Raw genomic sequence first — 27956 nt, 5'->3', positions numbered from 1 at the left:
GACACAAGCAAAGAATGTTTGACATTTTGATTAAAGATTGTGAGGTCAAATAATTTGTAAGCACAGCAGCTTAAAAATGTGCCTTTTGTAGTAAAGAGGTTGAAGTAAATTTGAGGGTTATCTGCTGAAAGGTACAATGGTGTAGAGACCGATTCTTAACCAAGGCTGTCATCATATTACAAGTTATTTTGACAAACACACGTAATATGTTAAAGACAGATGAAGCTGCCATCACACCATTTGTTTATTCTACTGAAAAGTGCAATCAATTACATACCGATTCGTGTGTAATTCTTGTAGTTCCCATCAAGTACTCAGCTGTCCTTGGGCAGAAGTTTTAATTATGACAACTTTTCCTTCATATATAAACCATGCCTACATAACCTCAAAAACAATGTTTATTTCTTTTTTCTCCTTTTTACAGCAAGTTAATATTGTTTAAAATGTCTCTTTAGACTTCACATGGAACATGACATGAAGAACCAGAAATCAATTTTTTTAAACTGGGAGGAATGAGGTTTAGAAAAAGGCTTTGCCACTTCTCAAAACATTTTTTTTTTTTTTAGTTACATACTGTATTTACACAATGGAACATAAGAAAAATAAGAACAACAGCTTGGTCTAAGTGTGTCTCCACTTAGTAACCATGAAAACATCTAGTAAAGTGTACAATAACTTCACTTTGTACAGTATGTCTGCAGAGATTTAGAATGTGTGCCTAAATTGTGTGACATTCACAATTTTGGTTCAGATCATGGATACAAAAATAAGCACGAGAGAGACGGCTGTCCAAGACGATGAATAGCCTTTCAACTCTTTAAATAAACAAAAAATAAAATAAAAAAAGCTGATGACTAACTCCTCTATGAGCAGCACAAAGTCAATGAAGCACTTATTTTTGAGACCGTTCTACAAGGTGCTAATGAACAAGGGTAGTGATGGGGGTCACCTAAAGTGTAATGATGCTTAAAAAACAAACAAATAGAATCTGATCATATGATTTGGTGAATAATTCATGCAATATCAGGCAAGATGTAACTGTGCCACCAAGCCCACCCCAACCTTCAAAAAAACCTAATGAAAAACCTTAAACTGACTGTCCAAAAAAAGAAAGAAAAGACACCCTTTAATAAATCTGTACAACCAAAATACATTTGGGATCTACATCTACAGTTACATTATTAAGGTTATATACATGGCCACCCCCCTCCATATATTATCTTTACGAGCAGACTTCATTCAAACCCAAACAACATAAGACTGAACTGGGAAAAAAATATCACATCACACAACCCATTAAAAATAATCTGCCACCAAACCATCATTTCAGATCATCAGTCTCACTAGAATCTGCTGTGAATAGTGAACTATCTGATGTGCCAGATAGTGCAAGCTCTATCCCGCTCTGGTCTGTGGGTCTGAGCTACAGAAAAGCAGCCGTCCTCAAAAGGTAGAGCTAAAACCTGGCTGTTTCACATCATATGTTTTTTTCTATTTATTTATGAATGAAAAAAAAAAAATTGTATTTTGGAATTTCAAACCACATTATGCTTTTGGTGTCATTCATAAGCAAATAAAACAATACTACAACAATGACATTGTATGACTCTGTAATACAAAACAGACAAGCAAGAGGATGGACGTAAACCCCACTCTCTAATATTCTCATATAAAAGAACAAAGGCTCTCCATACACTTTGGCCTCTTCACTGAAGAGAGCTAGACTATTCCATCAATAAAGATCTGTTCAATGGTTTTTAGGTGGGATAGAGTTATAAGAAATAGGAGCAACGCTGTGGTGTATTTTCTTTCCCCTTTTATCTGCCTTTACTGCCTGCATTTCCTCCGGAGGAAAAAACAAAAAGCAGATAAAACAAAAAAATTAAAATAAAAGTCCTGTTTATTTCACCTCTCATTTTACCCTTGTGTACGCTTCATGCCGCAACTTTTAATTCATTGAGAATGGAAAACTAGATTTTGTACAAGATACCACAATCTCTTCTTGCAAAATAAATGGAGACTTTGTGCCCGCTTCGATCGGGAGGAAGTGTCGGCTGATCCGCAGAGTTGCTGCAGAGTTTCTAGTCGATTTTCACATTTGTGTAGATCTTCCTCACAAAGGCACTTGTTCCCATGTAACCCACGGCTCCTAAAAACAAAGAGATAAAGAGTAAACGATAGTCAAAATGTGTCAATCCCATTCTCATAAGAGGAGAATCAGAGTACTAGAGAAGTGATTTTGTTTTCTTGTACTCACCACACATGATTCCCAAAGCAGTACTGAACACAGCCATGTAGCCAAAATAGAATGATGTCTGAAATAAGCCATACATTCTGGGGGGGAAAATGAGTACAGACTAATTATTGGTATCAGATCCCACATCTACACAAAGACAAATAATAAATTTCTACTTTTCAATGTACTTTTACAATATATTTGCATTTTTAACTAGAAATTTATAAAAAGTGATACTTAAATTTAAGTATGTTCCTCAGACACAGATTTAGAATGTAGATTCTACTATTTTTATGGTAAATTTTAATACTTTATAGAGCTTTTTACTTAAGAGAAAACGTTTTATAGAAAATCGCAGCTTAGAAATTCTGCAAAATATCTTTGTTATGGTCCATAAAAGAAAGGAAATCATACATTTTGAGTGACTGAGGGCGAGTAAATTAGTCATGTAAATTTAAAGAATTTATAAAATGACATTTGAGGAAAAGGAACTAAAACTCACTTTGTTTTGAAGAAATAGTAGTAGAAGGAGTACATGTAAACGTAAACTGCTGTTGACGCTGCAGAGAGAAAGCTTGTCCATTGCCTGAAAAAAAAAAAAAAGTTCAAAATTACATTAATCTTAAAACAATTACTGTCATTCAGTCTCATGATGTCATCTGGTTATGCTGCGTTTACCACCCTACAAGACATTTAAACGCCTCAGTGGTCTCCCAAGGGAGGATGGATGTGGAAACAAATTAAACTGCATGAGCAAAACAGCATTATAAATACAATATGACAAGCACATGCTCCTTACCATCTGTAGTCTTCTGCGTTGAGAAGGAAGTAGGTACAGACGATGGTAACACAGACTGTAACAATGCACAGGATCACCAGCACCAGCATCATAAATCCGTACACATAGTAAATCTTGTAGGCCCAGAAAGATGTGAAAATGAAGTACCTGAAGGAAGATGAGGCGTTTTTTTCTTCTTTTCTTTTTCTTATAGATATTCATAGTAATTATGGGTATAAATATAAATCCAGGACCAATTTACAGACTTACATCTCAATGAATATTGACCCGAATGGAAGGATGCCACCTAGACACACAATAACTGCCGGCTCCATAAACCTGCCAAACAGAGAAACATTTAATAACAATGACCTAATGTCTATTGATATTTACATTTTACACAGAAAACATTTACAATATTTACATTCAAATTACTTAAGATTATATTTACATACGTAGTCACAGAAAACAAAAATGAAATGATGAATATGGCATGATATCAAGACAGTTTGTGATGTGTGAATCATGGATGAGGTTACCATTTCTTCTCTGGGATGGGTCTGGGTACAGCATTGACCCTACAAGGAAAGTTGGGCTGGCCAGAGAGGTTCCTGCCCAGAATTGTCCCCACCAGGTTCAGAGGTAGAATTACAAAGAAACAGATGCAGCACACTGCAACCTGATCGAATAAATTAGAAACATGATATTTTAACAGATGTAACAAGTACTTTACCAATCAATTAATGCTTTAAGGCTATTTAAGTGCTATTATGTGTAATATCAAGGGGATTAGAAACTAAATAATGATACCAGTGTGTTTACAACCAAATTCTGTGGTCCAGAATAACATTCAAGTGATTGTCTTTCCTTATTTAGCAGTTGATCTTAGTTGTAAAATCAGCCTGAGATTGACTTGTACATAAATGTAAATGTAGGCATGTAGGACTATACACTGTAATGGGGACACTTAATTTCTAGCGATTATCGCCAATTTGATTGCACAGATACTATTTAAACTAAACTGAGCTAGACAACGACATCTCTGAATTCAATAATGAAATTGCCTTTAACTGAAAATTGAGTGTTTAATCTTATCATTATACATTACTGACACTCTATCCTCCAATTTGATACTGTTAAGTGCTTTGACACAATCTGTATTGTTAAAAGCGCTATATAAATAAAGGTGACTATGTATAAGGCAGATGAGGAACTCACCATGGTGCCGAATGGAATAGCTCTGGAGGCATGATAGTAGATAGCGATGAAGTTGATGAAGAATGCTGTGCCACACACCATGGCAGGAATCAGAAAAGCTCCAATGAACATCTGCTTTATCCATCTCCTCCCTGTACAATTGATGTAAAATAGTTGAAAGAAACAACAAGAAGAAACAAAAAAGGATGTACATAATTTCACCTCGTGCAATTTCTAGGACACCTTCGATAGGCTATATTAAAGGCCCTGGTATACTTCTAGCAAAAATTGAAGAATCAACTAATTTGAGACGTCATTTATTTTTTTAAGATTTATACTTGGCATTTTATAACTTTTTTTAAATTTTAATTTAGATAGGACAGTAGGTCGAAAGGAAGCGGTTGAGAGAGAGAAGGAGATGGGTTTGGGAAAGGTCCGCGAGCCGGGACGCAAACTCAGGATGGCGAAGTGCAACAGCGCTACATGTCGGCATGCTGCCCACGATGTCATTTCTTAAAAAATAAATAAAACGGGCCAAAATGAAATTCGTTTCGGAAGTTTGAAACAGCTTGCCAAAGTGAACTTCATGGAAAAGTTTGCTCCTACTGGCAAATACCATCAAACCACCATTGGTCCGTGGTGATGACGTAACAGGTGTGGCTCTGGGGCTCTGCCTTTCTTGACATGGAAATGGTTTATTTCTTCTGGTCAGTCCGTCAAGGTTAGAGGCAAGTAAAAATGCATGAACACACTGGAGAGCCACTTTATACTAGGAATTGAAGTAGTTCAATTCTAATTGAAAGTGTCGTATTGCAGAGCTGAGTATACATATATCTATGATGGCTATGATCAGATTCCAGGGTTGCTGCAGGATTTTTAAGCTCAGATTTAAGACTTTCTAAGACCTTTTTTAAGACCTGCACAAATAAAATTAATACCATATGAGCGGGGTAGGGAAATGTCTATGGTAAACTATTAAACTGTAAAATGACCGTAAAAAGCATGATTTACAGTTCAGATAGAAGTTTTCACAAAAACAAAAGGTTTCATAAAATGACACACTTCACATTTCAGTGTTTAAACCATTTTTTAAGAAAATGGATAAGTCAAAAGTATTAAGTATTATATTAATTTAAACATTTATTATCAATAAATTATTATATTCATTAAATAACATACAAACACATTTTACGGTTTAGATTTTTATAATGAATTATCTTCTTATCGATCCACCAGTTCACATTTACAGTTCTGCGTGTTTGCAGGGTAAAAACATGGGTCGATTTTCGCATTGGTCCGAACAAAAAACAACTCAATGTTCCTGCCGTACCGGAGGCTGCAGTTCTAGTACTGCATTGGACCCTATTTTTTGGGACAGCGCTATCTATTCCAACAGAGGAGACCTGATTCAAACATCAAACAAACAGATGCAAAGACTAGATCCATGGAAACTATTAATTGGTTATCTTTCCATCTTATTTTTAATGTAAGAGCTAGCGTGAACTGTTTGAGGGGGAGTCAGCAATCTCCATTTAGCCTTTTTAGCTGTGCAAAACAGTTCATTGTGCTGCTGGATGTTGTAAATTAGTATTTGTATTTAAATTATTTTACTTTTATTAAAGTACTAATAATCACACTAATTTGTACCGCAATTGTTTTACCGTTTACTGCACTTTAAGTGGGTCACACATCAGACATGAAGCGCTGCGGCTATTGAACTGAAGTCTCGCACAGACACAAGTCTTCTTTCAAAGAAAACTGAATTTAAAACCAGAATATATAGAATATACTGAAATAAATTAGGTTAAATATTTCAAGAGGGTTACCAACGGGTATGTTTAGGGTTAGGAGTTGGTTAGGACAATAAATAGTTAGTCATTTAGCAGATGCTTTTATCCAAAGTGACTTATAAATGAGGACAATGGAAGCAATCAAATTCAACAAAACAGAAATGATATGCAAGTGCTGTAACAAGTCTCATTTAACCTAACGCAGTACATGTAGCAAGGGATTTTATTTTTAATTATATAAAAACAAAACAGATAGAATATAAAAAGAATAGAGCATGCTAGTGTTAGAGACCTTTTTTGCTTTTGTTAATTGTATAATTAAGAAGAAACCGATATAATACAAAAAGATTAGAAAAGCTATTTTTTTTTTTTTTTTTTTTAAGAAAACAAGCAGTAAATGAATAGAGTGCAAGTCTAAAAGGGACAGGTTTTATTTTTTTTTAAGAATAGAATTAGAATAGAGAGTGCTAGAGTTAGAGGGTCAAATAAAGATGGAAGAGATGAGTTTTTAGCCAATTCTTGAAGAAGCTGCTCGGATTGAGTTGGGCAGGTCATTACACCAGGAGGGAACATTTAATTTAAAAGTCAGTGAAAGTGATTTTGTGCCTCTTTGGGATGCCACAATAAAGCGACGTTCACTTGCAGAACAAGCTTCTAGAGGGCACATAAGTCTGAAGTAATGAATTTAGGTAAAGGGGTGCAGAGCCAGTGGTGGTTTTGTAGGCAAACATTAATACCTTGATTTTTTAATGCGAGCAGCTATTGGTAGCCCGTGCAAATTGATAAAGAGAGGTGTGACGTTCTTCATTCTTTCTTGCATTCTTTTTGGCTCATTAAAAATTGATCTAGCTGCCACGTTCCGGATTAATTGTAAAGGTTAGATAGAACTGTCTGGAAGACCTGACATAATACATACATACAAAAAATAAATAAAATAAACAAACAAAAAAAACTAGAGTATCCTAGAAATCCAGTTCTGAAACTACAGCCTCCGGTATTGCAGGAAGGTCCGTGTACCTTCGGATAATTCGTTTTTTTATTTAATATTGAAATCTGAAAAATGAAAAAAACGCCACATTTTTCGTTTTTCATTTGTTCAAACAAAACGAAAAATCAAGAATTCGGCTTCAGTTTTCGTTTTTACGTTCAGGGACAGAAAAGGGATAAACTACTTGAATATTCGATCTCTACAAGTGGGCGGAGTGAAACGCCCCTCTCCGCTGATTGGTCAACCAAACATTACAACATAATAATAGTCCTTAAAAATAATAATAATAGTCCTCTGCTTCTACAGATTCTTAACATGTTTATTTCTGCTACATTTGGTCTCTTTCTCTTCATCAAACAGCCAGATTAACCAATGGCTTGACACAAACCGCATCGAGGCAGAACCTTTCAGTCCTCTGGCACACCGCCTGTTTTATTATATAGCCACCTATCAAAATTTGTGTGGCAAAGCCGCGACGCACTGCAGCGCGGGAAAATGTATTGTAGTGAAGCGCAGACCGGTATCAATGTATGTGAACGCACACAGAGTCATAACTTTTGTTTTAGACAATACGCCACGTTTTGGACAATGGAGGAACCTAAATAATATGACAGATATGACAAGATATGACTTTGTGTAATTTACCTTCACATCACATCTATTAGCTATTTTTCTATTTTGAGTTTTATTCACAGAGCACTTTATAGCAAATCATATTGTTATCCCACTGGCATGGGACTATTTGTTCCTCCATGGTGCTGTTTTAGTGAAATGTGAATTTGACGTCATGATTTGAAGGTGAACTCGGTGCTCACACCTCATGTTTGCGGCTAAATGCAAATTATCATAATTGACGGACAGCTATGCCCTGAAAAGACATCAGCACTCCGGCTGTTGATGTTAATAACGTGTTTTAATGTCGGTAATAATTTCACCACCATCAACGCATCTAATATTCTCTCTGAGTTTCCATGTTCCTCACGAAAATTAGCCATGGTTTTAACACGAATAAATACATTTATAGTGGTCTGCGCTAATACAATCTCCGCGCTGCAGTGCGTTGTATGGGAAGCCAAACAACCAAAAAAAATTTGAATTTGAAAATCTGGAATCTGATGGTGCAAAAAAAAAAAAAAAAAATCTAAATATTGAGAAAATCGCTTTTGTCCAAATGAAGTTCTTAGCATATATTACTAATCAAAATTAAGTTTTGATTTATTTGGGGATTTACAAAATATCTTCATGGATGATCTTTACTTACAGTAATATCCTAATGATTTTTGGAATAAAAGAAAAAATTGACAATTTTGACCCATACAATGTTGGCTATTGCTGCAAACATACCCTTGCTTTTTGTGGTCCAGGGAATTTTTTTATTTTATTTTTTTTTTTTTGGTCTCTAAAGACCAGGGAACATCCAAGGTAATGTTCTTTAACTTTAACAGTGCAATTTTATATAATGGCTACGTTTGTCAGGCTTTTCTCTACGCTACATATTAAATAAATAAATAAATAAAATTTAATTAATTGATTTAAAAACAAACTCTTTTCAAAATTGTAAATTGTATGTAAATTCAATATGATGTATTTTGAATTTTGCACTGCATTTATTTTAGGGTTATTAACTTAATACTGATCTTCATTATGTTAACCTGCAGGAAAAATACGAACTTCTTATGTTCGCTGCGCTGTCAGTTCGGTGGCGCTAGCAAACACGCCCTCCCTGCGCTGTAGAGTCGGTCGTGCCGCTCGGTCCATTGAGCCTATGACAGGACAGCGGCGCAAACTCTTTAATATCGCACTGTTTCTCCCACTTTTGGGTTGTTTGGCTTCCCATCGTTGCGCAGTTTTGCCACACAGATTTTAATAGGTGCCCTACTAAAAAAAAAAAACAATAGAAGCCCATTAGAAACCATCACAGAAATTCCAGTGGTTTACATTAAAATACCATTATGAACCATTAGCTTTTTCCAGTAAAACCATTACAAAATTCCTTTTGTAGTGTGTTTTGGGCATTTTCCAATAGGATTTAACATCCCACCAATAGAATCTATCACATACCAGTAGACACCACTATAGTTTCCATTAACACCAATACAATTCCCATCATAACCATTAAATCCATTACATTTTCTATTGTGTTTTGGGCAGGGTTCTATTGTTTTTTCAGCAGGGTGGTTAGCTATAATAAATCAGGCGGCCGTGCCAAAGATGTAGGCTAGTAGGTAGTTGTGTGTGCAGGTACGAATTAAATTAATATTTATGAGATTTCAGGGTAGGTTGCAGAATTTAAGCCTACACAAAAGAAATCTCTGTCTAGGCTCTGCCTCGGTATTGTTTGTGTCAAGCCATTCCTTAATCTGGCTGTTTGTTGAAGAGAAAGAGATCAAATGTAGTAGAAATAAACACTTTAAGAATACATAGTAGCGGAGGACTTTTATTATGTTTTTATGACTATTATTATGTTGTAATGTTTGGTAGACCAATCAGCGGAGAGGGGCGTTTCACTCCGCCCACTTGTAGAGATCGAATATTCAAGTAGTTTATCCCTTTTCTGTCCCTGAAAGTAAAAACGAAAAATGAAGCCGAATTCTTGATTTTTCGTTTTGTTTGAACAAATGAAAAACGAAAAAGGTGGCGTTTTTTTTCATTTTTCAGATTTCAATATTAAATCAAAAAACGAATTATCCGAAGGTACACGGACCCAGGAATACCCTGCTCACAACAACAGCCTTATTGGTCCGTGTACTTGGCAGGTCCGTGTACGTTGCGTTCATTCGTTTTTTGATTTAAAATTGAAAATAGAAACATGAGAAAACGGCACCATTTTCGTTTTTCGTTTTCAAAAAATGAAAAAACAAGAAATCGCCTTGATTTGCCGTTTTACATTCAGGGGTTGAAAATGGATAAACAGCTCGAATGTTCGATTTCCACGTGTGGAGGGAATGAAACGCCCATTTCACTGATTGGTCAAGCAAAATGAAGCGGTGCCGTCATCATGTCGTCTTCAGTTTTGTGCAACAGAATAAAAGCATTTATTGACAACTCCTGCGTTCATCTCCCTCTCATCAAACAACCAGACTAACAAGTGGCTTGACACAAACCATACTGGGGCAGCGCCTAGACAAGGGCTTTACTCCTGTGTAGGCATAGATTCTCTATGGCAAATATTAGGTGCTTATTGCAGAAATATGTATGTATCTCAGATCTGCCGCCACATTACCCTTTTAGTCTATTTCTTTGGCTCACAGCCCATTTTATTTAGCTGTCCAGTTATCAAAATCTGTGTGGCAAAGCTGCGTGACATTTACATTATAGTGAACATTTACATTATAGTGAAGTGCAGACCAGTATTGATTTTAGCGTGAGTTTTTTTCATTGAGAAGTTTATATGATACTGTCATTATCTGACGGCATGTTACACATGTATATAATGCATGCTATTTTTATAGAAAAGGGCATTTTCTAACTTTATAAAATATGTCTGTCACCTTTAATATTAAATTCCTGAATTTAGTCAATATTTGAAAAATATGACATTATAGGTGTTACCAATTAAATCAGTACCAGGCAAAGCCATCTTTGCACTGTGGCACAGAAGCTGCATCTTAAGTTAATGTATTTACAGAATTAGTGCTGCTCAGACAGTAGTAAATGCATTAACACAACAATTTCATTATGGAATGAGATTGTTTTAAACAAAAACATTTTGAGTAGCCTACAGAAATATGAAATGAGTGACAAAATGAAACAACTGGATAGGCTACTTGAATTATGAAGGTTAGATCGCCAGTAGGTGGCGGCAAGTCATTGTGTTGATGAATGAGTCAGAGTCATTAATTCAACCGATTCCTTCAAAATGCTGATTTTTTTTCAGGAGCAAAGCAAATGGGTCATTGAACCACTCACTCAAACGATTCATTCAAAGACTCGGATTCATTCAAGAACGAAACGCCTGTGTTTTAAGTCAAATAAAACAGACTGTTTTTGTCTAAAATTAAATCAATTTATACTCATTATTAATGAAACTGTACTGTCTAAAATAAAAGTTATGACTGCTGGATATACTAAAATCAATACTGCTCTGCGCTTCACTATAAAGTAAATGCATTCGTCCAGTGTTGTCCAGTGCGTCACGCAGCCTTGCCACACAGATTTTGATAACTGGACAGCTAAATAAAATGTGCGGTGCGCCAAAGAAATAGACTAAAAGGGTAATGTAGCTGCAGATCCGAGCTACATACATATTTCTGCAATAAGCACCTAATAATTGCCATATAGAGTTTATGCCTACACAGAAGTAAACCCCGTTCATTTGTTAGTCTGGTTGTTTGATGAGAGAGAGATGACATGCAGGAGTTGCAATAAACACTTTAACAGCGGAGGACTCGTCTTCTGTTACACAGTACTGAAGACGACATGATGACAGCACCGCTTCATTTTTGCTTGACCAATCAGTGAAATGAGGCGTTTCATTCCCTCCCACACGTGAAAATCGAACATTCGAGCTGTTTATCCATTTTCTACCCCTGAATGTAAAAACGGCAAATCAAGGCGATTTCTTGTTTTTTCATTTTTTTGACAAAACGAAAAATGAAAATGGTGCCGTGTTCTCATGTTTCTATTTTCAATATTTAATCAAAAAACGAATGAACGCAACGTACACGGACCTTGGCAGCCAATGGATTTTCCTTATGAAATTAAAAAAACAAAATCAGGAATCGAGTGGTCACTTGTTTTTTTTATTTAATATTGAAAGTAGAAAAATTAGAAAACAGCTCCTTTTTCGTTTTTTTCATTTTTTCCCCAAGAAACAAAAAACAAGAATTCATCTTAATTTTTCGTTTTTTGTTCAGGAGTAGAAAAATGTATAAACAGCTTGAATATTCGATTTCTACACGTGGGCGGGAATTAAACGACGATTTCTGCTGATTGGTCAGCCGAAGATCAAACCGTGCTGTCATCAGTTCTTCCACAGTTTTGCGAGGCAGAATAATAGTCCTCCACTGCTGCAGATGTACGGATTCTTGATGCGTTTATTGCAACTACATTTAATCTTTTTCTCATCAAACACCCAGATTAATGAATAGCTCGACACAACTCTTACAGGGGCAGAGATTAGACAGCGCTTTCTTCTGTGTAGACATACAGTCTATCGTGTAGAACAGCGGTTCTCAAAGTGCCAGAGGGTCCGTGAAAAAAATTAATTGCTATAGCCTACCGTATTTTCCAGACTGTAAAGTCACGTTTTTGATACATGCTGTGATTTATTCCAAAGTGATTTATATGATGCTTTTAACGTCAAATAATCTAAATGTAGACTTCTTGTAGGTGCATCAAGCAGGCTCTTGTTGTGTATTGGTTCATGTTTGAGACGCGCTAAAGCAGCACGTTTTGCTGTTCACTTTATTTTTCAAAAGGCATGACATAGTTGTCATTTTGAACGTATATAAATAAAGATCTACTTTTTTACCATACGACCATGAATGACAGTGTTATTTCCCATGCTGAGGAAAAAATCCAAGTGAATTAATAGGCCTACTGAATATTAATTAAATAAACAGCAAAAACAAAGTTATGACTGCATATTTGCTGTACACTTCAATACTGGTCTGCGCTTGACTGTAGTTTCGTTTGTCCGCTGTTTAGTTTACTGAGTTTATTTAACCCATCGCAATTTATTAGAACTGTGTGAACTATAGGGGTAACTCACCTTGTTATTCTAAAGGCTTAATACCTTCCTTTTTCGAAAACACACACACACACAAAATGTCTTGCTCTCACTTGGCAGAGAATGGCATAGATGGTGACTTTCACTTTTTTAAAAGGATGCAAATCTGTCGTAAAATAATCCTAATCCCGTGCCATATTCCAAGCGTTCTTAATTTATTCTGTGGGGTTTGGTGAGAATCAACCCGAAATGCAAGTCTTGCGTTACAGTCCTGTGTGCAAGTGCACATGCAGCTCATGGCCGGTACAAGCGCATATCCTTTTGAGATCTAAATTATAATAAATAAAAAATTTAAAAAAAGACTACATAATAAAACTCAAAAGAGTAGGCCTATGTATTTTATGTCTGTTGTTCTCCGATTGTAAAATAGTCAGAATGACACAGCTCTTGAACGTTATAGCATTTAAAATATTTTACTTAAAATTAATTAATTAAACAAACAAATTTACTGGGCGACCAGGGTAGGCTATGACAGGCGTCATATCATACATGCCCAGCTGATGCAAATCATAGAATTTATATCTACACAGAAGAACAGATTGTATCGAGCTATTCATTTGTCTGGTTATTTGATGAGAAAAAGATGAAATGTAGTTGCAATAAACACATCAAGAATCCGTACACCTGCAGCAGTGGAGGACTTCTGCCTCGCGGAACTGCGGAAGATCTTCACCTGACCAATCAGCAGAAAGGGCCGTTTAATTACCGCCCACGTGTAGAAATCGAATATTCAAGCTGTTTATTCATTTTTCTACTCCTGAACGAAAGACGAAAAATTAAGCTGAATTCTTGTTTTTCGTTTCTTGGAAAAAAAATTATCATTTTTCTACATTCAATATTAAAACAAAAAATGAGTGACCGCTCGATTCCCAATTTTGGTTTTCTAATTTCAAAAGGAAAATCCGTTGGCCGCCAAGTACACGGACCCTTATTGACCATGCACATTTGTTCTCTGTCGTTCTTTTGAACGGTTTCCGCGGCAACAGCAGAACACAAAGCAGTGCAGCACCCACTTTGAAACATGCAGCGCTCATATTTATTTACAGCCTTTTCAAGTTTTATCGTCACATTAAGCTGTATCACGATTCTGGTCTGTACCCAAACTTAAGTCCACTGGAAATCATAATTAAGACTTTCTTGTACAATTTAAGACTTATGATGACCTTAAATTTGATAAAGTAAATTTAAGACTTTTTAAGGACCCGTGGGAACCCTGGATTCTTTCTGCTGTTTTCTCAATCCTGTCATTTTTGTTGTGTGTTTATTTTGTTATTGAGAGGAAAGTGAGCAGCACATATTTATATATTCATATAGATGCCACTTCCAGCAATGTGGACGCCATCAGTATACTGTGGCTAAGTTATTTTAGACTTTTTTTAATGAAGAATGAAAAAGAACTTTGCTGTGAGTACATCTGGGCCTAAAATGCTTACATTTATAACTTATGCATAGCTAACATTGTTAAAATGATATTTGGAGTTTTCCTTATTGCAACTGTTACATATTAGTTTGCATACCTCCTTGTTTTGCATATAGACTTCCACCAAAGTAGCCATTGACTGGAGACGTGGCAGCATAAACAAATATGGCTGTACTCAGCATGGACCCTCTCCTACAGAGGCAAGCATAAAATTTTGTTACAGCTCTGGACAAGATAATTAAACAATACATTGGGATAGGCAACACGTTTATGATTGCCCTGTAAATCATAGTTGAAACTCACTCTGTATACAAGTCCTCAATCATGGCCAAAATGATGACGATGAGGGAAACAGAGAAGATCTGACAGCCAGAGCCAATGAGGGAGGAGAAGATCAGCGGATGGCTGGAAGGCCTGAACACATCACCATGAACCTGCTTCCATCCGTATTCATCACCAAGATCACGATCCTGATATCGAGATAAAGAAAAACATAATGTGGGTTGAACTACTGAGAGAAATGTAGCATTAAATTATGGAGCTGTTAACAGAGCTAAAACACATCAGTCATTGTAAGGTTGTGAATAAACTAATTCATCACAAACATGCATAAATTAAAAGTGATGGGGTTTGTAAGGCTCATTTAATAAAGCATTTCAAAAGTGATCACCATGTCATCCATTTCCTCTTCTTTGCTGTATCTGGCATAGTCTTTCCTTAATGTCCTCATCAGGATCATTGAAACAAGACCAACCAGGAAAATCACCATCATGAAAGAGTTAAATATTGAGAACCAGTGAATCTGTCAGGTGCAAAACCACACACACACAAAAACATGAAATATATTCAATATATCATTCAGCACATTTTATATCCATTGGGAAAATGTTATCAAACAATATGTGGCACTTACTCTGTGTTGAAAGAAGGATGGATCAAGGTACTTGTCAAACCTATCCTCAAATTTCACATCAGATTTCTTCCACTTCACCTATGAGGAACATCAAAACATTGAAATATTATACATATGAGAGATATTCAAGCAAACACCGACTTCTTTCACACAATAGCATTAGTTATACATTTTAGTTGTACATTTGTTTTGGCAAAACAGCTTTTCTAAAAGTATAGGGGGGGGGGTTAACAAAGTGAAATTTTAAGTGACAGTTTAAGTAGTATTAGCAGGTTTCTGAGGCTCAGGAAGGTTTTACTCACCGAGTATGACATGGGAATTCTTGTGTTTGGCACAAGCTTGACCTTCCCCTCGCTGGTCAGGTTAACATCCACAATTCTATTCCCATTTTGTCCAATCTCCAGCTTTTTGTAAGTCCAGAGGTAATAGTCCTCACCATTCTCGTCAGCTTCACCAACAATTCCTTATAATAATCCCACAAAACAATTTTCAATAAATGTCAATAGTATATTATTATTATTAGTTTAAGTAAACAGTACATTAAATCCTAATAAAATGAAATAAAATTAAAACTGACTTTTACTCGTTTACTCAATTGTTATTAGGAATGATTCAGTAGCATATGTTATTCTTTCATTAAATATGTAATAACATTCTCTGTCTCCGAAAAGACTGGAATAACCACTAATATTTTACAATCCAGTCAAACCCTAAGAGATAAGTCTGCTGTATATTATTTCCTCTAGAATATTGTGTTTCATCTGAAAAGCTTCACATTACAGACACTTCACATTGTCGTTTCAAGTAAAGAACAGATAGAGTTAATCTTCAAGCTTTTGAGACAAACTTACTATTATGCATTTCAGTTTATATGCACAATTTTATATCTATATTTGTATCTGCTTCAAAAATCATTGAAGAAACAAAACAGTCAAAGATACATCTCGAAAACATATAGCTAACTCACATGGCAGTTAAAGTCCAATTTAATTTCTTCCCATAATAAAATTTTCTTAAATAATTCATGAGCAACTATTAGAACACTTAATAACCCTACTGCTCTTTCAGTACAATGATCGCACCAAGGAAGTTACATTTCTTTAGTACTGTTGAGTAGTGATGGTTCATTAAAATGTCCCCTGGAGGGAAACAGCATGTTTAAAATACTTCAGTAAACTGATTTCCCTTTCAGGCACTGAAAGGTCTGCTTTTCTGAGCATTAGGTAACCATTAGTAACATTACCTAAAGTACAAGATAATTTGCATGGAGTGAGAAGATGGCCAGTGGATGGGAAGCTTCCAGAAAAATTATACAGCAATTTTGTCAGCTCTTAATGGATCTCAAAGAACTTTCTAAAGCATTTCCGTTCCAGTGTTTTCACACAAGCTGTTTGAGGTGAAGAATGTGTAGGGTCCAAGATGCCATAAGAGGCCAGTTTCTGGAGCACCTAGAAGTATCGAGACTTTTTATTGAGTCTCTTTTGGGAGTGGACATGCTTTGCACATATAACCATTTCCTGATAATCAGGAGGAGACACTCAACAGCCTGATGGAGGATGGGTTGGAGCTGGGTGAGCTGATGCCAGTACCCTCCAGAATCATGAGCTTAAAACTGATTCCAATTTGAAGAAAACCTTTGAGTTCTCCATGATCCACAGCATGACAACATCAGTGATTCTGAATGATATTTTGCTAGCCTAAAAGACTTCATGGGCTTCGATCATAAAGTTTCATTCACCTTGTGACCAAAGGCTCAAGAGACAACAGCATCCAACAACAGTGTGGCAAAGATGACTAAATGGAGACTCTCACCCTAAGGATTGGAATCCATTACATCTCGTTGTGCAATGTTGGAACAGTGCAAGCTGGGATGCAGCGCAGACACTACTAAAGTTGTTGCAGAACAGTGGCTCACATCCGGGCACCAAATGCTGGATTTTTTCTAACCTCTGCTTTCACTGAGCCTGATGCTCATCATAGGACATAACTTCCAGCATTCTGATGACCTTCTCGCCAGCCTCAAATGTTGCATAATGGACAAATCAATACTCATTAGATGCATTCTTGTCAAAAACCACCACGAACAGAATGTCCCAGGAGACCCTTAATACAGGCCTAGATACATACAGATTTACAGATGTTGCCAATTTCTAATATCCGAGAAGACGAATCCCAAGAACACCTCAAATATTAGTGTCCAATGCATTCTCACCATTGATGAGGTATACAAAGTTAACCGTACCTCGGAGAGCAGTTGGTAACTTTGCACCACGGTTTCAATCACATTTTGGTGAAGGGCACTCATGAACCGAAACCCCCATCTAGTCTTTTTGATTACTAAAATGATCATCATAAAACTGTTCGTCATTTTTGTTGTTTGTACTAACAGATTTGTCTCAAATATATCTTTTTTACCCTTCACAACTGCAGTCTCACTTACAAACTTTCTCAGCTCAACAGTTGTTATTTTTATTTTTTCTGTAATTTAAATCAAACTGAAATAAATGAAAATATAAAATTAACAAAATGTATAATTAACCTAAAAACAAACAAAAATGAGAAATTTTGCCTTGGCAAATAACTGAAAGGTTTAAGTCTAAGTACAAAAATTACTAAAACTGAAAAAAAATAAAAAGAAAAAAGAATTTAAAAAAATTAAAGCTATACAGAAACATAAAAAACAAAAAGTAATAAAAATGACAAAAGCACAAAACTACTCAAATTAAAATGTGTTTAGGAGCTGGCACAGTATTCACTGCTCGCACATAAGTCCAATTTTTTCAAAGTAGCTTTCTGTTGGTCAGCATGGCATATTTGTGTGACCAACTTGAACATGAGTGACATCTGCAGAGAGAACCTTTTCGCCCTCAAGCGAAACTCCTGAACATGTGGATTCTTATTGAAATGACTAATGATTAATTTGTCCTAATCCTACATACAAAACAGAGAAAATCTGTAAACAAACCAGTGCCAGGGTTTTGTACACTTATGGTGCTTTTCCACTGCATGGTACGGCACGGCACGGTTCAGTATGGCTCACTTTTGGGGGGTTTTCCACTGGGTACAGTACCTGGTACTTTTTTTAGTACCACCTCGGACGAGGTTCCAAGTGAACCATATCGTTTCCAAAACATGACGTGTAAACTCTGCTGATCACTGATTGGTCGGAGAAAATCGCCACTGCCTGCGTCATTGAACTTGCGGCACGAGACACAACAGACCCGCTAGATTTAAATCGATACAGCCAGCGAAGGATCGAATGCAACTGTTTTGAATGAGCGCACCTTTCTTTTAACAAACTTTTTGTTGTCTGTTGAGGAATTACAGACGTTCCTCTCGTTCATCAGCGAGAGCTTGATGGAGCGACGCAGAATTAAAACGTTTTTCAGGAGTCATGGCAGTAGAGGCGGTGCAACTATAACGTAAATAATGTCGCCCACTCTAAAGCGGTACTAAACTGCAGTGGAAACAGAGCCGAACTGAGCCGTGCCGTGCCGTGCCGTTCTGAACCGTGCCGAGCCGGATCGTACCACGCAGTGGAAAAGCGCCATTAGAAAAGAACAGACTTGCCACCTTGGCATCCTGGTTACTCACCCCAGATGGGAAGGTCATCTATGTACATTTGGTACCAGTAGTGGTTCTTGATGGCATAGACAAACGCATCTCTTTTAGGTTTGTCAAGTTCAATGTCACAGTATGTTGTCTGCAACACCTCCTCTGTAAAAGACAAATCCACATTGCATTCTTACAATCACCAAAAGAGCAATAATACTTACTAACCAACAAAAACATGAATGAACTACTAATTTAATTTACATAGTATGACAGTCTAGTACTTGTGCCTTTGATAAGCTTCATTTGAATAGGTTAACACACTAGACATATTAACATATGACCATACCTTTGAACTTGATGTCCAGACCGCTGAACTCCAATTCAACCCCCTGCAGCGCCTCTCCTAACGTCTCATGATAGTGACTAATAGTTTTCTTGATGCCCACGCAGAACGGTAGGGAGAAGTACTTATAGGTCTCCTGTCGGTTGTGATAAGGGCCCACTGTATTCATCCATAGAACCACCTCCTCTTTATCTGTGTACTGCAAAATAAAGAGAGCAGTCATCAGCTACCTGTTTCAAATATCAGCATCTGCTTCTTTGTAATGTTAATTCAACTCCAGGATGTCACCATCTGAAAGAAAGTTTTAAAATAAACAGAAACTAGCCTGCATTTTGTTCTTAAGCAATTCTTCAAATAGTAGCAAACTAACATAATCATTCCTGAATCCGCACACACACAGAGCATGCTGTCCAGGGCTCAAGCACACCCATAAACATTACGTCATTGATTCAAGATGAAGTCAGCTGGCAGAAAAGAGATTTTAAAATTGAGATTGTGATGCTGCCAATCCCTCAAGCCAAAGCAAAATAAAATAATCAAGAGACCATTCTTGAAGGAAAAACTGCTTCAAAAAAGAATACTGTTCACTTGTTCAACATTACACTTCACTTTAGTCTTTAGATAAAATTGATGCATCCTCCAAGTGCACAGGCAAGCAAATTTTATACAATGCTGTTTTAAAAAAGATAAAGAGTTACAGATAATTGATTGTACTGCAATTCCTGCAATACACATACCACATATTTACAGTGGAGAAAACTCCATAATTAACATCAAACTTTCAAATACAAAAGATTTTCCAGTCATTTGTACAAAATATACTGCACACAATTTTGTCTAGTGACCAATATGATGTCCGCATCAACAGCAAAAAAAAAGTGTGCCTAAAATGTTGAACCAACTCGTGAACTGAGTAAACTGTGTTATCATTACTGACAAGGGAAGATGTATAGACTGCTCACTGCTCAACATATTCAAAAGCGGCTGCCAAACCAGTTTTTAGAATTTACAAACTAAAGTACACAGAACCTATGACAGAGACGTTTGGAAGCAACACTTTTGTCACTTTTCAGTGGTTATTGGTATCCTATTGCATGTTTAACAAGGTTTCTTATTCATAATGAAAGACCCTTTCCTTAGGCAAATAACAAGACATTAGACATAACCGGTCACCCACTCAACATTAAATGCAATTGATCCAGGAATGTAGACAATCTTGATGCAGAATAAAGAATCTCTTGATTTTTTGGGGTGAACTATTCCTTTAATTCTTTGAATTACAAGTTTAAAGAATCACAGCAAAGATAGGGAGTGAACCAGAAAATCAGGTAGTGTTACACAATCCTATCGGAATCTAAAGGGCAATACAGAAGCACTCGCGACACTGGATGCACTGGTCTAAATAAAATGAACATGAGAATAAGAGGAAGAGAAGACAACTGCATGTTTGTATCTATGAAACCTTAAACACTGTCTCCCACGCTCAGAGGTATTCTCATTGGCACCAGTTTGAACAAAAAGGAGCCCATTAAGTATCAGAAATCCCCAGATCTCTTGAGACAACATATGAGGACTTTTTATGTACTATAATTCATCATCACAGATTATGCGAGGTTCTGAATGCTTGCAGTAATAATATGAAAGCTGTAAAAGGGGCAATAAAATGGAAGATTCAATCTTAGTAAATACTCATAATCAACTTGTCTGATCGTGCATCATAACACAGTTGTTCAAATTCTATCCAATAGAGAGAATATACCTGCCAACATTCAAAATGCTGATGAATTAAGGAACTTCAGGACAGGAGAATGACATTCAAATTCGCCCCCAAAATGCTGTCTAAGTAGATCCTGACACAAATGATATTTGGACACACTAGGGCACTTAAAGTCACAATGAAACGGAAGTATAAACAGATATTTTCTGTATTGTATTACATCTGAGTGTAACAGATTATCAAAAAGAAACTGGGGGTGGGTTATCGAAAACAAGTGTAGAGCGGAGTCTTGGTTCTCTGTATCCATCCATTGTTGATCGGATTTTGAGATGTGCATGTTTAACTCAAAAATGGAGACAGATGAATGTGAGCTCCAGTTATGACATTCTGATTAAAAATTACAAGGTCAGAAATTTAAAAAAAGAAAAGAAAAAGATGCTCAGATGAATTGTTCACAATAATATCTAAAGAGTAAGCAACTGCACGCACATCGATCTCAAATGGGTGCTCGACTAAAAAACAAGCAGCAGCATATTAGAAATGCAAAGTCGGCAACACCAAAGCTCCAAATGTATCAAAGAAATGTATTTAAAAAAAAATATTCACACTATGCAAATTTTTTAAAATAAATTTCTTTGATACTTTTGGAGCTTTGGTGTTGCCGACTTTGCATTTCTAATATGCTTCTTCACAATAATATCTAGCCTATAACATAAGATTTTGAACGTTGAATTCATGCCGACTTTAAAGTTGTCTGAAATCCAAAGCAAACATTGTTATCATCAGGGCTATAAGACTGCACACTGCATTTATATATTTTTTCTTTTTACAGAGTGTAAAAAAAGCTACAACAAAAACTTGTTAATTGCTTAATTGTAAGCTGCCTTATAAAAAAAAATAAAAAATCCTAATTTTAAAATACAGCTCATGTAACTGTACTCGAGTTTGTTTTTTTGTTTTATAAACATAAATTATCATTGTGTCATTACAGATCACAGAAATTATGCGGCCTTCAATTGAACCATTATACAGCAAGAAACACATTTTATTAGCTTAGACAGGTTTGGTATATTGACATTGTGATTAAATACCATAGACCTATAGGAGCTTTAAAATATACTGTCACCGAAATGTCATCGGGATAAAACTGTCATCCCGTCGCACTGTATTTCTAAGGCAACATTTTAGCGGCTTTTTACTATAAATGTAGCCATCTTTTACAGTGTCAGTCATAAAAAAAAAAAGCCTGGACGAACCGGATATGTGTGTCCAGACGGACATATTTTAGCTAACGACGGATAGCCGACCCTTCAGAGTAACCTCACACATAAACAAAAGAAACACACAGTACACGAAACACATTGAGAGGTTATGCCTGAAGTAACATTATACTTATCAAACATCATAGGAGGAGACGAAACAAATTATCGCGAGCACTGCCCTGCTATTTGCACAACATAATGTAATGGGATAGCTGATGCTAAGCTAGCCACGTAGCTTCTGATGTGCTTAGCATTTCTAACACAGACACGGGACAATGAATCAGTCACCGAGTCCACTGTTTTGGATTTACTTCTGTCCTTTGCTGTTAGACATTTTGTCAGAGCAACCAGGCTAATATCTAACGTCTCTCGAGACTGTACACACCGAGCACAGAGGGCTTCTCGGCCCGCAGTTTATCTTACCTTGTGGTCGTGTTCATCTGCTCGAACTGGCAGCAATGAACTAAAAACAGTCGTCAGGACAACCACTTCAATAGTCCACCTGCAGAGCCCCATGATTTTCTAGGGAAAATTCTGCGACTGATTTGAGAAGGTATCTTTTTTGGGGGCTATCCCACCTTCCTTCTTCCTGGTTCTATGACAGTGGTTGTCTTAAGATGCACACATACGAGTTTGTCGTAAAACTGTTCAGCGAGCGATCCGCGCGTTTTCCGCTGATTGGTGGGCAGAGGTCACGTGGGTAACGTGGGCCTATCGTTGGAGAGAGCGATGAGTAAACGTTGAGGAAGGAAACCCTCCGCTTTGCCACCCATGGCCACGTCATCTGAGCGCAAACAGAAGCTGTGGAAAGGCCGGCTTTTTAGCAGGATGTTAAACCACACAACATGAGTATTCATTGATAGAAACTTCAAATAATGAAGCAGAAGGTTACGCCTAATCAGAAAACTTGTCTCTGTTAGTTTAAAACTATATTTAAAAAAGTTAATTAATTAAACGTCAATTAATTAAAGACCATTGTTATTCAAACGGATAAAATAAGACTATTAAAATAACTTAAGTTAACATTCAAGAGTTGTGGAACCTCAGAGAGCTGGAATATTATTATTCGGGTTTCAGGCAAGGTAGTTTTTTTTTGTGTGTGTGTGTTGTTTGTCCCTTAGATTAGTTTAAGACTTGGGAAAACGCCTCAGCATATAGCAGTGATCCCCAAAGTTATTTATTTTTTATTTATTTGCCTATATTTTAAGCTGATATTAAAATCATTTATCAACACATTTGCATGTTCATGGTTCTCTGGTGTCGGTTAATGGTAACATGGCATACAGATAAATAAAAATAAATATTTTAAATACATTTTATTTATATTGTTTATTGTAAAAAATATATTTATTTATTTATTGTAATTTTATAATTTACATTTAAGATAATATGCTTTTAATCAACTCTCTAACCCCCTGCAGTTCCTTCATGACCCCCCGGGGGTTTGTCAACTCCTGTTTGGGAAACTCTGTCTTTGTTTTGTTTTCGGGGAGCTAGTGTAGCATTTTGGCCAATATCTAATTACAAAAACATTTGTCTTGCAAAATAGTTGAGATACCTTGGGAACATCAGGGCCTCTGAAGGTTTTATCACTTTAGAAGACTATTTAAGACCAAATGAAAATAATGAATTAATGAATTAATTAACACAATGTGCTGTATTAGCAACACTTGAAAGTTTGAAAACCAATCCCCATTGTTTAAAAAAAAAAAAAATCTTTAATAGCTCTACTCTAAATCACTATAATATGGAAATAACTTTTAATTTACCTTCTGAAAAATGTTCTTCATGTGTATTTTTGTCTTGTTTTTCAATGCAAATATCTAAAGATTCTTAAATCTTTGGGGGCAGTTGTGGCCTAATTGTTATAGAGTTGGACTTGTTACACAAAGGTCACAGATTCGAGTCTTGGTACCGGCAGGAATTGTAGATGGGGTGAGTTAATGTACAGCGCTCACTTCCACCTTCAATACCATGACTGAGGTGAGACCCCCAACTGCTCCCCGGTGTTTCATTACTCACTGCTGTGTGTGTGCGCACTTGGATGCAGAGCACTAATTCTGAGTATGGGAGACTATACTTGGCCACATGTCACATACTTTCCTTTCCTTTATTTACCTTTCCTTTCCTTAAATCAAGATACATTTACATGAGAGGCAACATGACTTTAGATCAGAAGTCTTGTTTTCTGTGAAACTGATCAGAATGAAGTGGATTTATGATTAAAAATGAACAAATAACTTCCAATAGACTCAAGCAAAAATCAGCTTAATTTATTCCCCATTGACAGATATTTAGGGGCCAAGCACTGAGCTGTTGTATCCTTTGGCATTCTTCCGCTCTATATGGCAGCCCATAGAACCGCTTGTGGGAAAGTTATGAAATGGTTCACAGATAGAGGACAGTCTCAACATTAACCATAGAAATTTTAGAGTCTTTCATAACTAACAGTTCAAATTTGCCTATATATTAAGTGAAAGTGAGTGACGTGACCATACATGGTAAACCATACTCGGAGTTAGTGTTCTGCATTTAACCCATCCCGAGTGGGGACACACAGCAGTGAACACACACCGGCAGCCATTTATCCCTGTGAGCAGTTGGGGGTCCGGTGCCTTGCTCAAGGGCACCTCAGTGACTGAGGCTCAGTCGTGGTATTGAAGGTGGAGAGAGCGCTGTACATTCACTCCCCCCACCTACAATTCCTGCCGGACCTGAGACTCGAACTGGTCCGACTCTCTAACCATTAGGCCACGACTTTGCTAATAACTATATGTTTGTGCTAATAACTGTACAGTTTAGAAGCAAATTCCCCTTTCCTCTGATTTCTTGGCTCATATCGAGTCAAATGGACACCAAAATCTAAAATTCTACAGGTCAAGAACCCACTTTTTGTAACTTGTACAGTTTGTCTGATTTTCACCAAAATTGGCTCAGGTCATCTTCAGACAATGCTGGCACAAAGTTATGCAATTCAAGTTGACTAGTCAAAACATTCTTGAATAACGCGCAAACAAATTTGACGAAGAGCACGGCAAAATGGACGTGAGGATATATCTCAGCAACACTAGCGTGACAATGACCCGAGGCTACCTGGACTGCATTTCCCAAAAGCATCGTAAGCTTAAGTACATTGTAGAACCAATGGAGCTACGATCACCTTAAGCTTACGATGCTTTTGGGAAATGCAGCCCTGCATAGCTTCAGTGCAGCACCATCTAGTGGTCAGGAGATAAATGGATATTTTTGCTTATAACTTCTGAATGGTTTGAGTTAGGTATAAACGGAGGTCGGAGCCAGCTCCAAATGGGCAAGACAGCTGCAAATGGGTGGGATTTGTTAATATCGTCTACACCAAACCCAATCCTAAACATACCCTCTCCCAGAGCCATTAGGTGTGTTTGACTTGAAGCGGCGCTGTGCAGAACGATCAGTGTATGACATCAAAGTACTGCGAGAGCGATAAGAGAGCAGATGGATCTTGATGCTTTCGAATCGCTCTCGCGCATGGCCATGGGAACTAGAGGTGCTGCAGCACCCCCCGTCGCAGGGCCGGGTCTGAGATTTTCCTTTTGCCTCTCGATCATCCCCAAGATACTTAATTTTTGTGATTATTTATTAAACTGACCAGAAATATATAGCCTAGTGCGGCTGTATTTTTCTTGTGTGCCTCGCTGCGCGCATCCCTCCATCTCCCCCTCACACTGACAGAATTTCATGTGAATGTTCACGTGATATTACCGTAATTTTACATTCCGACTTGCAAAAACCAATCAAGTCCTCGTCCTTTTTATGAGCTGTTTTCTGAAGCTTTCTTGCTTCTCAAGACGGCCACCAATAAGCACTGCTCTTTAATTGCGCTCTAGTCTCTCAAACCACTAGTCTAATCTGTAGCCTAATGCAGGGGCGTAAATTTCATCTAACAGTAGGGGGTGTTATGTCAATATGATGTTATGTTTTTATAACATCATATTGAGCAAAGCCTAAAGCATCGTAGGTCTACAATATTAGCCTATCAGTTCACACACAGGCTTATCGCCATGTTAGTTGTAGTGGGTGACAAGCTACGGTATTAAACTTGTTAACCTTATAATCGCTCATAGAAAATACACCGGATAGCCAATCATAATTTTTTTGTCATGACAAATTTATTAATGATCCAGCATCATCTGTATTAAATAGAAATAATCATTTCACCCGATGTTTAAAGAGAATGAAATAGCGCTTACACATAATTAACTGTTACTGAGGAACTTTGCTCTCGCACCGGATATTTTCTATCGGTAAATAGAGCCCTGCATTTTGGCCCGGGCCCGACGGGCCCCGACTTTTTTACATCCCTAGGGCCGGGCTTCGGGCCAATTTTCACGTCATAGTTCAGACGAGGGCCGGGACTCAGGCCTGTTTTAGTTTTCTCCTTATTTTTATATTTTAGACATCCATCAATGTCTAAGCCAAGTGCTTAGAAAAGCGCTATATAAATGTAAGGAATTATTATTATTATCAATTAGTGATGAAAAAAAAATTGCAGCGCTGGTGGAAACAACACGAGACCGTGCTGCGACTGTGAAGAGCGGCTCTTCGGTGTTTAGTGTCCAGCAGCAGCGATCGCGCCATCAGCGCAGCTGTTCTGCGTTCAAATACATGCAATAAAGCTTGACGCAAAGCCCCAGCAAAAGTAATTACCATGAATGTGTCCGAGGGAAATAGTAAGGAGATATTTTAATTACTTACTAATAAACTAGTGTTTTCTGTGTCAGTGTTGCATCAGTGTGGATTCATCTCCTCATTAGACGCGCCTTTAGAGAGAAGTGCATCTTCACGGATTATGATTATAATGAATGAGTTTTTGTTTTCGATTTGATTTATTTCGTTAAGTAGTAATTTAAAGCTTTCTATAGATATATTTATCATGTCTGTGAGGCATGTATTCGCTGACTTTCGGTTCATTTTTGTGAAGCGAGCTGTTCAAGACGAGACGGCAGAAAGCGTATCGTTTTAAAAGCACGACGTTTTGTTGATATTGTGAGTGCACACAAATAGAAGAAGACCCTTTACAGTTCCGAATGATGTATTACTCTTACCTTTATGAGCAAAAATTACGGCCTATTTTAAATTGTTTCCATTGAAAAAAAAAATGCAATTGATTGCGCTGGTGCCTCCATGTCCTGCGCTTTAGCTTCCGTTCTCCGCACAAACTATTGGAGCGCACATTTATCTAGGTTTAACCTTTAAACATTGTTATATGCTTGAACTGTTTTAGTATATCTATAGATTTTATTTTAGGCAAGTCGTGATGATTTGAGAAGGCTAAATTGATCAAACATGCTGATCAGCCTGCCGGTCTGCCGCTGCTGCTTGGTAGTTACTTTAAGAAAGAAATAACTTGTTTAACGAACAAAAAATGCTCCAAACGTTTTTCAAAATTAACTTAATAAAAAAATAAAAAAAAAAAACGAAAAAAAACGAAATATAATCACTTTGCCATTGTATACAAAACTGAACTATTTTAATAGCTGAAACATGAGCCGTTTTGGGAGAAGGGGGAAAAAAAAGATGGGCTCGGGTCGGACTCGGGCCGGTAATTCTGATAAGCTGTCGGACACGGGCCGGGCTAGGGCCTGAGCATCTCGGGCCAGGGCCGGGCTAGGGCCTGAGCATCTCGGGCCAGGGCCGGGCTAGGGCCTAAATCTGAGGCCTGTACAGGGCTCTATCGGTAAAGAAGGAAAGCAGGCAGTGGACCAAACCATTGTGAGGCAAAGGAGGGGGGAATCAAAACATTTCTGAACTTAAGACGCTTTTTTTGCGTTTATTTTGTTTTACTACTCACACAATTATTTTAAGTATATGTCCATTATATTGTTTTCAGTACACAGAGTCACTTGTAATGATATTTTTAGGGGGGACAACACTCAGATAGGGGGGGTCCTGTCCCCCCCGTCCCCCCCGGGATTTACGCCTATGGAATGTAATCTGTTAACTACGCACATCATAACGTTTTAGGCAAGTAGGCTATCCATATTATG

The 27956-nt window shown here is 37.1% G+C and overlaps 1 protein-coding gene across 1 annotated transcript; it reads right to left on the bottom strand.

Annotated features, from left to right (window-relative positions):
* Nucleotides 1-547: 547 nt before the first annotated feature.
* On the bottom strand, nucleotides 548-22639 carry tm9sf3 (transmembrane 9 superfamily member 3). Its single transcript, XM_058796824.1, has 15 exons — nucleotides 22354-22639; nucleotides 18955-19150; nucleotides 18648-18770; nucleotides 15356-15516; nucleotides 15054-15131; nucleotides 14811-14942; nucleotides 14444-14610; nucleotides 14238-14332; nucleotides 4233-4363; nucleotides 3554-3693; nucleotides 3285-3353; nucleotides 3036-3182; nucleotides 2739-2822; nucleotides 2258-2334; nucleotides 548-2149 (listed from the first exon to the last, which is right to left on the bottom strand). Exons 1-15 carry the CDS (start codon nucleotides 22444-22446, stop codon nucleotides 2082-2084), a joined length of 1761 nt encoding a protein of 586 aa, XP_058652807.1. The 5' UTR covers nucleotides 22447-22639; the 3' UTR covers nucleotides 548-2081.
* Between the last annotated feature and the right edge of the window lie 5317 nt (nucleotides 22640-27956).

Source organism: Onychostoma macrolepis, chromosome 13 (assembly GCF_012432095.1).
Source record: "Onychostoma macrolepis isolate SWU-2019 chromosome 13, ASM1243209v1, whole genome shotgun sequence".
Classification (NCBI taxonomy): Eukaryota; Metazoa; Chordata; class Actinopteri; order Cypriniformes; family Cyprinidae; genus Onychostoma; species Onychostoma macrolepis.
This window is presented reverse-complemented; position numbering and strand designations above follow the sequence as displayed.

Bases quoted from the DNA above. Each gene is read 5' to 3' on its own strand.
- tm9sf3 (XM_058796824.1), bottom strand. From the start codon at position 22,446: ATGGGGCTCTGCAGGTGGACTATTGAAGTGGTTGTCCTGACGACTGTT. The intron at 15,132-15,355 runs GTGAGTAAAACC...TGTTCCTCATAG, and splicing joins GAATTCCCATGTCATACTCG to GTGAAGTGGAAGAAATCTGA. The intron at 3,354-3,553 runs GTAACCTCATCC...TCTGTTTGGCAG, and splicing joins CCCATCCCAGAGAAGAAATG to GTTTATGGAGCCGGCAGTTA.